The sequence below is a fragment of the Passer montanus genome, unplaced genomic scaffold (assembly GCF_014805655.1).
Source record: "Passer montanus isolate IOZ18808 unplaced genomic scaffold, ASM1480565v1 scaffold25, whole genome shotgun sequence".
In the NCBI taxonomy this organism is placed as follows: domain Eukaryota; kingdom Metazoa; phylum Chordata; class Aves; order Passeriformes; family Passeridae; genus Passer; species Passer montanus.
The window spans coordinates 2,406,582-2,422,853 of NW_024367149.1; the positions used below are offsets into that span (position 1 = coordinate 2,406,582).

The 16,272-nt window shown below is 52.9% G+C and overlaps 1 protein-coding gene and 1 long non-coding RNA gene across 21 annotated transcripts in view; one reads left to right on the plus strand and one right to left on the minus strand.

Annotated features, from left to right (window-relative positions):
* The window catches only part of PTPRF (protein tyrosine phosphatase receptor type F), a 378,264-nt gene extending 366,730 nt beyond the window's left edge, over positions 1–11,534 (plus strand). For all 20 annotated transcript variants that reach the window (XM_039711435.1, XM_039711443.1, XM_039711439.1 and 17 more), the window contains 9 exons: positions 959–1,078; positions 2,126–2,280; positions 3,565–3,850; positions 5,511–5,689; positions 8,223–8,349; positions 8,572–8,697; positions 9,297–9,451; positions 9,582–9,717; positions 9,852–11,534. In XM_039711435.1, the coding sequence (XP_039567369.1) occupies positions 959–1,078; positions 2,126–2,280; positions 3,565–3,850; positions 5,511–5,689; positions 8,223–8,349; positions 8,572–8,697; positions 9,297–9,451; positions 9,582–9,717; positions 9,852–9,920 (1,353 nt within the window). In that variant the 3' untranslated portion in view covers positions 9,921–11,534. The remainder of the gene's footprint in view (positions 1–958; positions 1,079–2,125; positions 2,281–3,564; positions 3,851–5,510; positions 5,690–8,222; positions 8,350–8,571; positions 8,698–9,296; positions 9,452–9,581; positions 9,718–9,851) is intronic.
* On the minus strand, positions 3,861–16,204 carry LOC120503207. The gene is made up of 3 exons (XR_005627681.1): positions 15,964–16,204; positions 9,556–9,749; positions 3,861–4,149 (listed from the first exon to the last, which is right to left on the minus strand). It is a non-coding gene; the product is annotated as an uncharacterized LOC120503207 (long non-coding RNA).
* Between the last annotated feature and the right edge of the window lie 68 nt (positions 16,205–16,272).

The following is a 16,272-nucleotide window of genomic DNA, read 5'->3' on the forward strand; positions in this document are numbered from 1 at the left end:
GGTGTGCCACCTGCCACAGGGGCAGGTTGGGGTTGCTTGGTGGTGCTCAATGCACTCAAGCCTACAGCAGTGCAGAGAGGGTGGGTACAGCATCCAGGCTGGAGCCCTGGCATGGGCTGTGTCCCACCTGTCTCAGGAGTGGTTTGCTGCCCAGGGCCATGCTGGCAGGGGCATCCTGGGAGACTATGGATGTTATGGGAAAGGTAATGCCTGTTGCTGTGTACTGTGCGGGACTCAGCTCTGTCCTGCCACGGGTGTGTGTCAAAGACACCAGGCTGGCGTAGCTGGGAGCTGGTGGGGATACAGACTGCATCTTATTTACCTCAGCTGCCCTTTGAGTGGAGCAGTGCCCACAGAAACCACCATTTCCTCCTCCTTGCTGCACTAGCTCTTCTCCCATCATCCCACAGCTGCCCACCTTCTCTTCATCTGGGTGGAGCTCAGGCAGGGGGTGGTTCAGGCAAAGCCCCAGAGATGCCCATCTCACCAAACTGCTCACTGTCTTGCTGTCTGGTGTTGCTCTTGCTGCTCTTGTCTGGTGGCCTGACCCCCTTCACCAGTTCCATCGATGGCTCCAGGGGAAAAGGAAAATCCCTGTTTCAATGAGTAGCCACTCACTGAGATCAGCTCAGCTGGTCATAGCATGGTGCTAATAACACCAAAATTGGTTCAATTCCCATATGGGCCATTCAGTTGAGAGTTGCACTAGATAATCCTTGTGGGTTAGTTTCGCTCAGAATATTCTTGTGATTCTAAGTCTTATGGAAAGGGGTCCAGCAGGTGCTGCCTTTTTGCTGGGGATTGGGACATTGGGGGAAAGAAATCTGGATTTTAGAGCTCCCTCCCCGTACAATGGGTCATTTCTGTCTTTACCTTTTGAAGGGCAGAGCCCTGTTCCTCACCTCAAATGCCCCAGCCAGCAGCCAGTCACTGACCCATTTTTCTCACCTCCCTGCAGGTAAAGTGTGACCAGTACTGGCCGAGCCGGGGCACAGAAACCTATGGGATGATCCAGGTGGTGCTGCTGGATACAGTGGAGCTGGCGACCTACACCGTCCGCACCTTTGCGCTGTACAAGGTATGGGACTGGCTGGGCTGCTGCTGTTCACGTCCTGCAGAGATGCTTCCCAGTGCTGCAGGGTGCTCCATGGCCCACAGGCAGGGGACACTGGCTGTACCTGGCTTGGCCAGGTGTGTGGCCAGTCCACAGATGAGCTGTGTCTCACAGATGGGCTGCAGTAGGAGGTCAGGTGCAGGTTGTGCATCTGGCTACCACTGGACTTTGGCCTGGATACTTGATGCTCTTCTGTGTGCTTTCTGCAATGGCCCCAGAGCAGGGCTGTTCTTGCCTCTGGTGAGTGTACAGGTAGCAGCTGTCCTCCCATTAGGGGGACAACATGGGAAGCAGTGAATTTTTATCACTCCTGTCACTAATAATGCAAATGGAGGAGCTGTTTCTGACATGAGCATAAACCCTTCTCTCCTGCCTGCTGCATTCCTCATTAGTGTTTGGAAATCCCTGGGGGCAGTGCCAGGAGCAGTGTCAATGCAGACAGGCTTTGCAGCAAGTGCTTCTGTGCGTGACTGAGTCTGGGCCAGGAGCCCAGTGCTCAGGGGGGACACTCGGGCCCCAGGAAGGCTCCAGCAACCACACAGACATTCCTACTGCTTGCTGCATGGATCACTCAGCCAAACCCAGAGAGGAGTAGGGCAGTCTGCAGACACAGGCTCATCACCCAGCCCAGGGACACCATGATGCAGAGGAGCAGGGAGGGAACTGGCTGCTGTAGCCCTTCCATGACCAGTGCCCATTTTCCCTGAACGTGCAGTGAGTATGCGGGTAGTGAACCTGTGCTGTGCAGAAAAGAGTCTTTCACCTTCCCTGCAGTCTGCTCCCCTCCTGCAGAGATGCTCTGTTGTCTGTAAAACTGCCTTTCTGCAGAGCATCTGTATGTATTGGAGATTTGCAATAAATGTTTTTCCTCCAAATTTTCACTGGTGAAAGCCCAGTACATGCATCATCACACAGGGCTTTGCGTGCCTGTTGTGTTGTTGCCCTGTCAGTGGGTTCCTGCACTGGTATGGGATGTTCTCATGGAAAACAACTCCTCTTTGTCTTCGACAGAATGGCTCCAATGAGAAGACAGAGCTGCGACAGTTCCAGTTCATGGCTTGGCCCGATCACGGGGTCCCAGAATACCCCACCCCAATCCTCGCTTTCCTGCGACGGGTCAAGGCCTGCAACCCAACAGATGCTGGGCCCATGGTTGTGCATTGCAGGTAGGACTGTGTGTTTGCCTTCTGGCTGCAGGAGCTTTAACCTGTCTGAAAGTGGAGTCTCCCCTTCTTGTGGGAAGGGTTTTGTGGTAGCATAACGTGCACTGCATGCTTGGGCTGGCAGCAGAACAGGCCCAGCAGTCGTAATGCAATGGTGGCATTTCTGTTGCTACTGCTGTATCAGATTAAACAGCACTGCTATGTGGAGAGCCTCAGAAAACACATTTTCCTGCAAAACTGCAAGTGCCATTTCAAAACTAAATTATCTGTGCCCAGCATAAGTGGGTGGTACCTTCAGATGCACATCACTGACAGAAATGCATGCAGTGACCTCTACGAACATTCATATGCAGTATTTACAGCTGCACTTTTTCACAGGGTAGAAAGGCAGCTCTTAAGGCAAAATATTAGTCTACTAAGGCTCAGCATCTTACCCAGCCAAGATTTATTTGTAGCAGCCAAGAGGGGACTGTTACTGAACAAACCACTCCATCATTGCTGTTTCAACATACGCCTTACCAGCAGTGTTTAATGCTCTTCTTTCATGCTCTGTTTCAGATGGTAGTGGGGTGTAATTAACACACAAACAAGCTGTATTAAAGCCCTGTTAAGGATATGACTTGCACCATAAATGAAGGAATGCCTAGCTCCCTATCTCTGTCTGTGTTTACATGTCAAAACAGTGTATCTGTTGTTTTCAGGGTGCTCTCGGAGTGAGTAGCTTGAGGTTTGCTGCTGCCCATCCAACAGCTGTGGAGAGGCATTTGGTGCTTTAGCAAAGGGCTCAGCACAGTCGTGCATAACCTCAGCTTTCTGCTTCCCCTCTCAGGCTGGCCGTGCTTGTTTTATGGGTGAGGAAACAGTGACCCAGGTTAGGGGACAAGCAGGCTGGAAATTACTGACTTCACTGGTATTAGGGCTCAGTCTGCTTTTCATGTCTTCTGACTTCACACACACATGTGTGTCACTCTCCTGCCTGTTAAACACATTTCTCCTTCCCTTGTGGAGGGGCTGCCAGCCATCACAGGGATCAGCAGGGTGACACCATGTCCTTTCCACTCCAGCAGTGAAAGGGGAACAGCAGAAAGGCTGAGAAACCTCTCACACTCTCCAGTGATTCTCTCCTTCGCTCCTCCTGTCACTTCTTGTTTGGAGCTTCGCTCCTCGAGAGCAGCCTTTACTCCCCTTGTGTGCCCCAAGTCCGGGTGATCTCTTAAGCACTCTTAGAGCTTGTGTGACATCTGTAGGAGGCTGTGTCATCTCAGACCGTGTGCTGTGCTCCTGCAGTGCTGGTGTGGGCCGAACCGGCTGCTTCATTGTCATCGACGCCATGCTGGAGCGGATGAAGCACGAGAAGACCGTGGACATCTACGGCCACGTGACGTGCATGCGCTCCCAGCGCAACTACATGGTGCAGACAGAGGACCAGTACATCTTCATCCACGAGGCCTTGCTGGAGGCCGCCACGTGCGGCAACACCGAGGTGCCCGCGCGCAACCTCTTCGCCCACATCCAGAAGCTGACCCAGGTGCCACCGGGCGAGAGCGTCACTGCAATGGAGCTGGAATTCAAGGTTGGTGGCAGAGCCCCAGCACCCCACTTCTCTAGCGCCCCGTCTCTGCCCGCAGAGCTCCTCAGGCTGCTCGTCCAGGGGCTGGGAGAGGTGGGCTGTGGATCACTACAGACAGTTATTCTTTTGTGTATTTCTAAAGCAGGTAGGCAGTGATTTAAAATACATTTGAATTGTAAAGCTTGCGTCGGCCATGGTCCCCCCTGGATTGGCAGCTTCTGGGGATGATATAAAAGGCAGATGGATGTGCAGTTCCCAGCAGCACATTCTGCTCTAGGTTCACTGTGCGGCAGGAGCTGCATCTGAAATCAGATGCATATCATGTTAGTGATAATTGATGTTACTGTGAACAACTTGTCTGGAAACAGCTCCAATTTAAATATGTGAGACATTTCTGGTCTCATTTCTTCAATGCTAAGCTCTGTAATCTTTTAACTACCTCAACACCAAGCCTCACTGTCTAAAATTGGTGAAGGCAGTGTTTTAAGGCACACCATTTTTAAGAAGCCAAGCCCACATTTTTCTGCCTGTATCTGTGTATGCCAACTGCAGATATTTATTACAGCCTTGGAGCTGAAATGAGCTCTGTTAAGTGCCCATATTCTCAGATGAGGTGCATTAGTCCAGTGAACTCTTGCAGGGGAATATAGCTCATGCAGGGAGGCAGCAGACCATGCTAGCTGTGAAATGAACTGCAGCAGTACACCTTCACCCTGGGGATTCCCTCCAAGTGACAAAGGAGCAGGAGAGGCAAAATATTGACTTTCCATGTAAACTGGGAATAGCTGAGAAGCTCTGTCCTGTGGTTATCAGAGCTGCTGGTATCCTGGGGCTGGGACAGTAAAACATGCTGCCTTAGTGTCTCATGGTAACACTGAGAAACTCCTCAGGAGAGCCACAGAATAGTGCTCAACTCAAGCAATTCTGTTGTAAGAAAGACAAAATTTGACTTTCATTTCTCCAAAGGTCTCTTGAGAACAGTAATGAAATTGCTCCTCTCTGTGCCCTGGCAGTGTCCACTACATGGGAAACCCTGGGGAGCAGAGTATGGGAGGGCTTCCCATGGCTGCACTGCTCCCCAGAAAGCAACCCTGTCCCCTGCAGAGAGCCTCTGTGGAGGTCAAGCTTCCACTCATAGAGAGAAAGGTGGTTCTGGAGGTGCTGGAGGCAGTCTTTTGGGAAAAAAAAAAAAAAAAAAAACTCGGGGTAGGAAGAATGCACTGAATCAGAAAGCAGGGTAAAAAAAAAAAAAAAAAAAGCTTGGGGTAGGAAGAATTACTTCTGTTTGAATCTGCCAGCAGATCTAAGTAACACATTTACCATGACTCCAGTTTACGGTACTCAAAGAGAGCCATAAAATGTCTCACAGTAACCCAAAATATATCTTCTTTACCTAAAACTGTCACAATTCTCACATTTTCTTGGGTTCTTCTGGGGTGAGAAGTAAATAACAAGACATTGTTGGAAGAGGAAAAGCTTTGGTTCCCTGCCACCACCAAGCATACATCCCTGGCTCAGAGAGGTACAAAGCTTCATGGCTCTGTGTGTGTCAGAGGGGTGCTGTGGGTCTCCACTCCACTGCATGACTGCTGCCAGGATCCCAATTCTGCCCCCAGACTGCTGCATCTCTAGCAGGGATCTGATGTGTCTCCTCCTCTTTCAGCTGCTGGCCAATTCTAAAGCACATACCTCACGTTTCATCAGTGCCAACCTCCCTTGCAACAAATTCAAGAACCGCCTCGTGAACATCATGCCGTATGAGCTGACGAGAGTCTGCCTGCAGCCCATCCGCGGCGTCGAGGGCTCTGACTACATCAATGCCAGCTTCATAGATGGCTACAGGTAAGGATTACCTTGGGTTCCTGTGCCAGCTTGTCCTGCCTGCTTGGAAACCCAGGCAGAGCTGCCTTCTCTTTCCCAAGGACTGGTCCTGACCACCTGAGGTGAGACAGGGACCACTTTGTTGCATTTTATCTATTTCCATCTTCTCAGGCACTGCAGTGTGTGTAGTTAAATATGTGAAGACTGCCTGTGAGTGAGCGCTGCCAGGCTGGCGTGTGTTGCTGTAGACAGATGCCCACATGGCTGGAGTGGCAGGCTGTGTTGGCTCCCAGGGAGGTTTTAGGGGATATTCTGGTAGGCATCCCTTGGCTTGTGTTTTATATCTACATACCTAACTCAAACCTGTCTCCCCACTGTAGCAGCTAGAGTTAGGAGTGTGCTTCCACTGAGTGGCTGATCCAGGCAGCAGCTCAAGACTTGTTCCATGTCTTGATTTTGGGAGGAGTCTGGATCCTCAGGCAGGACTGGTGCTGGACACTGTGAAGTCCATTGCCAGGTTAGTCTCTCCAGAGCACAGTTTAGGAAAGCACAGATTAAGATCTAGAGGGGCAGTAATGCTTAAGTTTTCTGTATCTGTCTGCTGACATCTCATTCTCAGATCCTAAATGCCAGGAGAGAAGAACAGCCCAGTGGCCACATCCCCTTCCCAACCAACCCCTAGACAATAATCCAAACTAAATCACAACGATGCACAGAAAAGGCCTGTTCCTGTCATCTCTCTGTGCATTATCACTGTAAGATCATCCCTCATGTGCACGTCATCAGTGCTGGAGTGCTGGAGTGCAGTGATAGATGTGGCACGTGTCCCTTCCAGCTTGATTTTGCCCACCTGCCTCTTTTGGACTGGTAACCTCCCAGAAGCAAAAGGCACTGCCAAAGGGAGCAAATGTAGGCCCAGCCAGGCCAGCAGCTCTGTGCCTTGTCACTGCTCCAGCAGCTGAGCCCAGCTAGAGTTCCCAGGGAGAAGGGCTATGTGGATGCAAGAGTGGACAAGCAGCAAAAAGGGAGCAACCCTGGGAGCACCCCAACACAGGAAAACCATAGCAAGCCAGGCTCCCTCAGTGGGGGACAGAGTAATGGGGAGGGATGAAGGGGCTGGAGAAAAGCTGTCACAGAGCAGAGGGAGCCTCCACTACCTCCTGGGTGTGTGGCACAGAGCCATCCACCACCACTCATTAAGGCAGCTGCCTGAGTCTGACAGATGGGCTGCAGCCACTGTCCTGGCTCCAGAGCTGACGGAGAGCAGCACTGCCTTTGCCTCTTGGTGATGCTATGGAGGGAGGGAGGGAGAGGGCTGCCATCACAGCAGGTGGTACCATTTCATGTGCTGCTTACCCTATCCCCAAGATCTGTTATCTCTTCCCATCCCTTCCTTTGAACCATCATTCTTCTAGTTATCTAAAGAAATCAGTTGGCCCAAGGTCCTGCAGATATCACTGATGCTGCATCTTTATTAGCTTTTTCACTTCATTCTGCATCCCCATTCCCTGTTTTTTACAATGTGTTATAAATCCACCTTGAAGCAGCCCCTGTCTGCATCCTGCATGTTACAGGTGCCCAGCAGCACGTTCGTTAATTTAACACCATTAAAAATAGCACCAGTGGAGGCATGAAGGCAGAACGGAGGGAGGAAGGCAGGATGGAAGAAGCCAGCCCTGGTCCCACGGGCTCCAGCGCCCCGCAGTGGTGGAGCCAGCCCGGGCTCTGCTGTGCCAGGCTGGTGAGCTCAGAGAGCCACGGTACCAGCATGCCAGAGCTGAGTCCAAAGCTCCAAGGGGGCTTTCTTCAGCCTGGGGGCTAGTCTGGGGCAGGTCACACAGAAAATTAGGAGAGGTGCTCAGGTTGGCAGTGGAACCAAAAACGAGCTCTGAAGCTTTAGAAAAGCAGGAAATTGTAGAAAACTGTATTCATTGTTTCCACACTGCCCTCATTATTGTCTGGAGTGTGTAATCCAGGTGATCTGGTTCAGCTGCTCTGTTTTCCCATGCAATGGGAGGGACAGTGGGTACTGCAGAGAGTAAAAGTGCAGGAACACAGGGGTGCTGCTGGGATCATCACCAAGCAGTCTCTCCTTCCAGCCCAGGTGGGTGCTGGCAGCCTGCTAGTGGGGGCCTGGGTGCCAAGAGGGCTCTCAGTGCAGCAGCAGCACTGGAGACAAGCAGCAGCAAGAGGCTGGGCGGGGGACACTGTCACCCCAGCAAGGACTAAGAGCTTTTCTGCAGCAGCACTGGAGACAAGCAGCAGCAAGAGGCTGGGCGGGGGACACCCCAGCAGGGACTAAGAGCTTTTCTTGATCCTCCAAGCTGTGCTCACTGTGTCTGTGGGGAGCACTTAGAGGACAAGTGCTGGACCAGCTGACCTCTCTCCCGGAGCCCATGGCTCATCCTGGAGACCTGCCTCCTACAGCTGGATTGTCAGACTTGCTCCCTGGTACCATGGGGCCCTGCCTCCAGCTCACCCAGCCCACCAGCCCCCAGAAGCAGCTGCTGCCCATCTCTGAGGGCTGCTCTGAGCACCATTATGTTTGTCACAGGCAGCAGAAGGCCTACATCGCCACGCAGGGACCACTGGCTGAGACCACAGAGGATTTCTGGCGGATGCTCTGGGAGCACGACTCCACCATTGTGGTGATGTTGACAAAGCTGCGTGAGATGGGCCGGGTACGAGTCCTGCTGTGGGGACAAGGGGGCTGTGGGGCTGCTGTCTGTGGGCACACTCTCTTGGCTCACCCCAGTCTGTGTTTGGCACCACTCGCTCTGAGTGAGCCCCCCACTGTCTGGTGGCTGACCCTGTGGCCCCACAACCACAGAGGCACCCAGGGAGTGGGGGGGAGGAGCAGCAGCTTGTCAGTGCTAATGTCTTACCCTGCTCCTCATCCACAGGAGAAGTGCCATCAGTACTGGCCTGCAGAGCGCTCTGCCCGGTACCAGTACTTCGTGGTGGACCCCATGGCAGAGTACAACATGCCACAGTACATCCTCCGGGAGTTCAAGGTGACAGATGCCAGGGTGAGTGCATCTGCTGGCTCCCAGCTCCTCTGTCTCTCGTGCCTCTGCCCTACCCAGGTCAGTTAAGGGAGTATGCAGCAGCTCCTGGAGAAATGGGAAAGCAAATGCTGCCTTGCACTGTAAACAAAAAGGGGAGAGCAGCACCTACTGCTCCTCTCTCCACAGGTTCTTGCCCTGCCAGCTGTGTTAGCCCCATGAACAGCTCAGGGATCCCTGTCAGCACCAGACCCTGCCTTGCCTGAGCAAGCATTGAACACAGGTCCTCCTGCACCTGGAGTCTGTGCAGCATCTGGCTGGGCACAGGACCCTTGTGTTACAGTAAACATGATGCTAGGGTGGAGCTGGGCCCCAAACACTGACCCGATGGACTCTGTAGGGCCCAAAGGCCTGCTCAGCTAAGGTACCCAGGGCTGAACATGGGAGACCAGATACAGGTCCCAATCATGCAGCAAATTATCTGCCTGGGCTCACCTGTGACCTGTGCACCTTCTCACCTGGCCTGGTTCAGGGGGTCTGAGAGCAGGTCAGACCACCAGCACTGAGGGGAGTGAGATCAGGCCCTCACCCATGGCTCACATCTAACACCTCTCTCCCTGCAGGACGGCCAGTCACGGACCATCCGCCAGTTCCAGTTCACAGACTGGCCTGAACAGGGAGTGCCAAAGACAGGAGAGGGTTTCATTGACTTCATTGGGCAGGTGCACAAGACCAAGGAGCAGTTTGGACAGGATGGGCCCATCACGGTGCACTGCAGGTAAGGACTGCAGCCTCACCCCAGTGCAGGTCCCTGTGCTCCAGGAGCGGCTTGCACCCCTCCTAGCAGCTCTGCAGAGCCTTTCTGGGGCTGGCAGGACTCACCGTGGCCCCTGTTGCTCCCTGTGCAGCGCTGGGGTTGGGCGCACCGGCGTGTTCATCACACTCAGCATCGTGCTGGAGAGGATGCGCTACGAGGGCGTGGTGGACATGTTCCAGATGGTGAAGACCTTGCGGACGCAGCGGCCGGCCATGGTGCAGACAGAGGTGAGTCCCCTCCTGTGCGTGGCGGTGCAGATCTGTGGGAGAAGGGAGGGCCCTGATGTCTCTGGATGTTGGGCCCTACAGCCCGCTGTCCTTGTGTCCCCACTGCTCACGTTTCCCTCGTTGCTGCCTTGCAGGACCAATACCAGCTGTGCTACAGAGCCGCACTGGAGTACCTTGGCAGCTTCGACCACTATGCAACGTAACAGTGCTTTCCTCCAGTCGCGGTGGGGATGTCTAGGAGTGGAGATGGGTCCCTCTGAGCCAGAGCCGCCCATTCCTCAGTCCTTCTGTACAGGTGGAGGTACTGCCCAGGCAGCAGACCTCCACGCCAACCAGTTTTGACCACGGCATTTAGGAACTTAGCCCCAGCGCCAAATGAGGGAATCCGACTCCAAAAGCATTTCCAGTCTCTGGCTGAATTTCTGCTCATGTGCATCTCTCACCCTCTCTCATGCCGACTGCATTTCACAGCAAGGCTTTAGGTGGGTGGAATGGGATCTTTTTTTTAAACATGTAAAATAGTTACTAGTGGTTTTTATAATCTTCTCTCTCTTTATTTTTTATTTTTTGCAAGTCTTAATGTTTTGCCCAAGCAGAACTGGACCCGCCAAACCTTTGGGAGTTGGGTTTTGTTTTTTTAATTTCCTTTTGCTTTTACTTTTTTTACTGCCCTGTGTTTATTTCAGCCCAGTCACTGCTGGTTCTGCCCATTTTAGTGCAGCTTCCTTGGTAATTCGCAGCAGCTGGCTTGTGGTTCCTGCCCATCTCCATTCCCCGTAGGCTTTTTAATCCTCTGTAGAATATGAAATTTCATGGAACTGGACCTAGCTACCAATTATTTTTTTAGTCTTCTTCCCCCCCCCCCCCCCCCCCCCCATTATTTCCTTAGTAGGTTTGGGTTTGGGAAGGCATATGGGGTCGCCAGAGAAGCGTCCCTTTGTCAGCTGGAAACTGTTCAGTCCTATTACATGTTCAACCAATCCAGTGACCGTGTGTATTGGCAGATCCTGACATGACGTGAGTTGTCGTTGCCTTGTTTGTGAGAGACCCGAAATCCCGGGCTCCAGGCATTGGAACCTCTTTTTGTGTGTCTTGCTGGAAAGGGGGCAGGAGTAGCGAGGGGGTCCCACAGCTCCCCAGGGAGGGCATGGAAAGAGCAAGACACGGCCCTTTGTGTTAATCCCACGGTTCTGTGCGTGCAAGCGCCATCCTGTCACCTCTCACCAGTGGAGCGCGTCAGAGCATTGACAAAGGCAAGGAGCACGAGCCCAGCTGATCCACAGCAGAGCTGGACCATCTCGCTTTGGAAGCAGGGTACTGCAGGGAAGGGGAGGGGAGTACACATGGCTTCAGAGGTTGGGTGTATCTATAATTTCTGCTATCCTGCAAATGTTAAGAGTCACTAGAATATTGTACTTTCCGCTACTTCAGGATGTTCTAATGAACCAATGTGGCAAGACTACTGGACTTAATTTAATGGTACTATATATTAATACTCCTTATTATATCACGCTTGCACTAAAGATGGGGAGTGAGCAGCCCTCTTTTGAGTGCATTGAGTTATGAATAAAGGTGGTGGAAGGGTATCTAATTGTATTATCACATGTATTCCGAATGTTAAGAATCCAAGCTACGTTGAAATCAGCAATCCAGGGTTGGTAATGTTGGAGGACACATTCATTTTTACCTTGTGGATGCATAGTGCTGTAGGGGTCACTGTTGTATACAGTCTGTTTTCTATTTGTTAATAAAAAAATCTACAGCATCATTGCATAATTCTTGATGTTAATAAATTTGAATAATTGGGTTTCATACAAGCTGGCTCTCCTGTCTGTTTCTTCTGCAATAAGCAGAGGCCATAGAACCCTTTGGCAGTGGGCACACTCCTCAGCCCTTGGCAGGTAAGTTCTTTCCCAGAGGTATGTCCCAGCCATGAGTGGGCCGCACTTTCTGCAGGGACCCTGTGCCTGCGGGGAGCTTGGAAACCTTCTGTGGCAATTCTCTTTGTGCATGTGTGTGCTCACCTCTGCCCACCTGCAGTTGTACAGGAGTTCACTGGCTGGCTGGACGTGCAGGAAAGAGAGGGGTGAGTGGTGTGGCTTTGCTGGCAATACCAATTGTTGTCACCTTCCTGGATTCACCTCTGCCCACCTGCAGTTGTACAGGAGTTCACTGGCTGGCTGGACGTGCAGGAAAGAGAGGGGTAAGTGGTGATGGCTTTGGTGGCAATACCAATTGTTGTCACCTTCCTAGACGCTGCAGTAACGCTGCCCTGTACAGCTGAGCACAGTTGCATATTCAGAGTTAGTGCTCAGCTGTGAAGCCATCACACGGCCCCTGACTGCAGAGCAGCACCTGTTTGGAAACCAGCCCAGGCTGGCAGCCCTGCCTGCTCTGTGTGCACTGCAAAGCACAAAGTGTCAGCTCCTGGAGAGATCAGCACCTGTACACAGCACAGTGTGAGGGGAAAGCCACTGCAAGGGGCAGGACCACATGGATCAGGGCCCTGTGGTATCTCCATCCCTCCCCAGGGAGCCAAATCTGCCCTGGCCAGCATGTCCACAATGGGTGGGAGTGCATGGCAGACTGATGAGCTTTTCCTAGTGTGGCTCTGGGCACCACAGTGATTCCTCAGTGGCTGCTGGAGCTCAGTCACACATAACATTCCCTGCCAGGCCAGACCGCTTCCTGGGTAGGTGCCAGATGCAGAAATGTTTTCCCCTTGCCTGGCTCATTGTTACTACACTGCTTCACTACAGAGTGGCCCGAGGGGCTGTTGGGCAGCCTCACTGCGGATGCAGATCCAAGGGCAAAGCAAGCTCCTGCCCTTGTGAGGCAGCACACGTGTGCAGGGGTGCATGGGCACGTGCCAGTGCTGCTGGCAGTGGGATGCTTGTCATCGCTGTGGGGGCCCAGGGTGGCAGAGTGGCACAAGTGAACCCCTGCTCACACGGGTGTGCCTGGGGAGGGAGGGCACCGCGCTCACTGTCGGCAGCAGCCAGCTGGGAGATGGGCACTGAGCACCTGCCTGTGCTGCAGCAGCAGTGCTCGGGCTCTGCTGCCAAACTACAGGAGCTGACAACGCTTCTGCCACTCACTGAGCACTCACCAGGCCCTGCCACATGAGCAGCACAAAGCTTTAGTCCATGTACAGCCTTGGATGCAGAGATTATCACCAAAAGTTGCCAGAACACTTACAGATACTCACACGAGCATGGACTTTGTTTCTCCTCATCCAGGAGCACTTTGGACTTCATTCCCCACCTGTGCGTTTGTCTGTGGACTGAGTAGAAGCACAAGGAGGCAGAGAAAGGGTGAAGAACTTCAGCATGGAATGCACAAAGAATAACATGAGTGAGCCCAGGCCTCAGAGACAAGGCTACTGCTGGTAGCCACATGGCCAAAGCCTCGTGCTGACCTCGCAGACCAGGAAAGGCTCAGTGCACAAACTGAGGACGTGAGGACATGCCACCTTGGCAAGGGGACAGGCTCCCTTGTCCACTCCTCTGGCCTGCTCACACAAAGCCAACACTTCTCCAAAGGAATGGACTCATATCATTTTAAAAACACTTATTCTTTCCACATTTATTTCCCATTATTTCTACACATCTCACAAAATAAAAGGGGAGCAAAACAAACATGGTGCATGGTGGATCAACAGCAATGCCAGCCTGATCTGCCCTCTGAGCCAGCACCACAGCTTGTGCCACACTGCAGGCAGAGCCACCCTGCTTCCTCCCAGGGCTTGGTACTGACGTTCCTGAGCTGCACTGCTCAGCCTTTCCAGATAGAAAGGATTTACAACAGAGCTGGCTTTTATTTTGGCCTCATTTTCTCTGGTATCAGCCTGAGACTTTTCAGACCCTCTGGTATCAGTACCACACTGTGCTCCAGATCTGAAAGGGATGGTCTGGAGATGGTGCTGTAAGACACTTCAGCTTCTTGTGTTTGGAGTCTCAAATAGACCAACCATATTTGCACTAAGCAATGGAGCTGGGCTATTACTTCTGCTTTTTTTTTTTTTCCCCAGTAAATATTTTCCATTCCTTAGTTATACCAGGTAGCCCCAGTGCAGCCTCAGATAAGCAGCTCTGTAAAGGCCACAGTTTGGCAGGTGGGACAGCAGCTAAATGGCAGACAGTCAAAGGTGATTTTCTGGGCACTGAGGTGCCCTTCTGCTCTATTTTCATATTTTTTATGCATATCATTGATGGTTGTAGCAGGAGCTGTGCAGGCACTGCCCAAGCTTGGCTTGCCTCCTAGTGATATTAACTCAGGATCATAGAGTGGTTTGGCTTAGAAAAGACCTTTAAAGATCAGCTACTCCAAATAACATCCTGACCAAGGATCCCTTTGAGATTCCATTGCTTTAAATTTTGTTCTTCAAAGGCAAAAATAGTTGTTAAATAAGGAAAAAGAAATAGCTGTAACACTGAAAAAAAATCTGAGCAGACTCTGCACAGTAGCTTGGCAACTCCTTCCCCCACAATCCTCGAATTTCTTGTCCTCAGCAACATTATTTTCATTTGTAACATTTCCTAGTTAAGAGTGACTTTTTTTCTTTCCTCTCTTTTTTTCCTGTTTGACCTGGTTCATTTCTGAGGGCAGGAATAATACTGATCCTTCCAATTAAAAGCTCATTGTTGCCCTTTTGCCAGTTATAATAAGCAATCTCAGTCCCCAGTAACAATTACAGGTTATCGAGCTTCCATGCCTACACGTTTCTGCTCACAGGAACATTTTGCCACTTGTCATCTTGAAAAGGCTGACTCGTGCTTCCTGAGGGCAGCAGGGCAAGGGAGGTGATTCTGCCCCTCTGCTTCGCTCTTTTGGGACCCCACCTGGAGCTCTGTGTCCAGCTCTGGGGTCCCAAACACAGGAATGACATGGACCTGCTGGAGCAGGTCCAGAGGAGGTCACAGAGATGCTCAGAGGGGGAGCACTTCTCCTGTGAGGACAGGCTGAGAGAGTTGGGGTTGCTCAGCCTGGAAAAGTGAAGGCTCTAGGGAGACCTTACACAATTTCCTGTGCCTAAAGAGAGAATTGGAGCAGGGCTTTCCACAAGGGCCTGTAGTGATAGGACACGGGGGAATGGCTTTGAACCCAAAAGAGGGCAGGATTAGATTAGATGTGAGGAAGAAACTCTTCCCTACAAGGGTGGTGAGGCACTGAAACAGACTGCCAGAGAACTTATGGATGCCTCATCCCTGGAAATGTTCCAGGCAGGGTTGGATGGGACTTTGAGCAACCTGGTCTAGTGGAAGGTGTCCCTGTCCAGTGCAGGGGTGTGGAACAAGATAATCTTCAAGGTCTCTTCCAACTCAAACCATTCTGTGATTCTATGATAATATAAAGTTGGTGTTTCTTAACTAAAGAATGACAAACGCAGCTGCCAAGCCACCAGAAAGGCCAGAAATGCAATTTGTCTCAAAACTGTTATCTGACAGTTGTCTGACTTTTTATAGGAGGCTGTGTGTCGTGCCTGCTGCTGCTGTAATCCACTTTGGGGGTTTGTCTGTATGCACCTGGCAATTCATGATCTGAGCAGGCCAGAGAGGCAGCAGATGGAAAACCTGTGTTGGAGTGGTTCTCAGGTCTTTTGGGGCTGCTGCCCGCCTGTAGCATGACAGCAAAGGAAACATGTATTAGGAGAAACAGTGAAATTAAGGTTTCATTTAGGCATGAGGGACCAAGCGCGGTCTCTTTTTCATGGGTTGTGCTTACATTCAAGGTTGCTCACTGGCACTTAGAGATGCATTTAGCACAGCAGAGTCTGAAAGTCGCAGAGTCTCAGCCAAGGAGAGCTGAGTGTCGCTGGACAGGCACCCGGCCCCGTGCACTCCCAAAGGCGTTTGCTGTCCGGCCCCTCGCTGGACAGGCACCCGGCCCCGTGCACACCCAAAGGCGTTTGCTTTGTGCTCCGTTTGTGCCGGCCCCCGACACAAACGGAGGAGGATTACCGGCGGCACGCGGCTGCGGCAGCGCCGCTCCAGGGCCCCGAGCCCGGAGTGTGCCGGCCGGGCCGGGCCGGGCCGGGCCGGGCCGGGCCGGGCCGGGCCGGGCCGGGCCGGGCCGGGCCCGCTGCTGCTGCTGCAGCCCCGGCCTGCGCCCGCTGCCCACGGCGCAGTGACCGCGGCTGCTCCGGCTGTGTTTACGCACGGAAACCGTCCGAGCACAATCCGCGGGGCTCGTGTGCTCGGCTGGCAGCCGCCTGTTGAGAGCCGCCGCTCCGCGCCCCAAACTCACCCGCTCGCTGCAGCCCCGCGTACCCGGGTTAGCGTCCACGCCGCGCTGAGCGCCCGCCGCACCGGGATCGGGTCACCCGGCGGCACTCCCCGGGGCCCGGAGGTGGGGAGCGGGCGGGATACAGAGGGGATGCGGTGGGGTGCGGTGGGGTGCCGTGGGGTGCCGTGGGGTGCCGTGGGACGCGGTGGGAGCGGGCCGTGTCCCGGCCGTGGCTGAGGCGGCCCCGGCGCGGCCCCCGCTCCAACGCCCCTTAGTAACAGCCTGGTCCCGCCTGCCTAGCAACCGCCCCGCGCCCGGCCTCCTGATTCG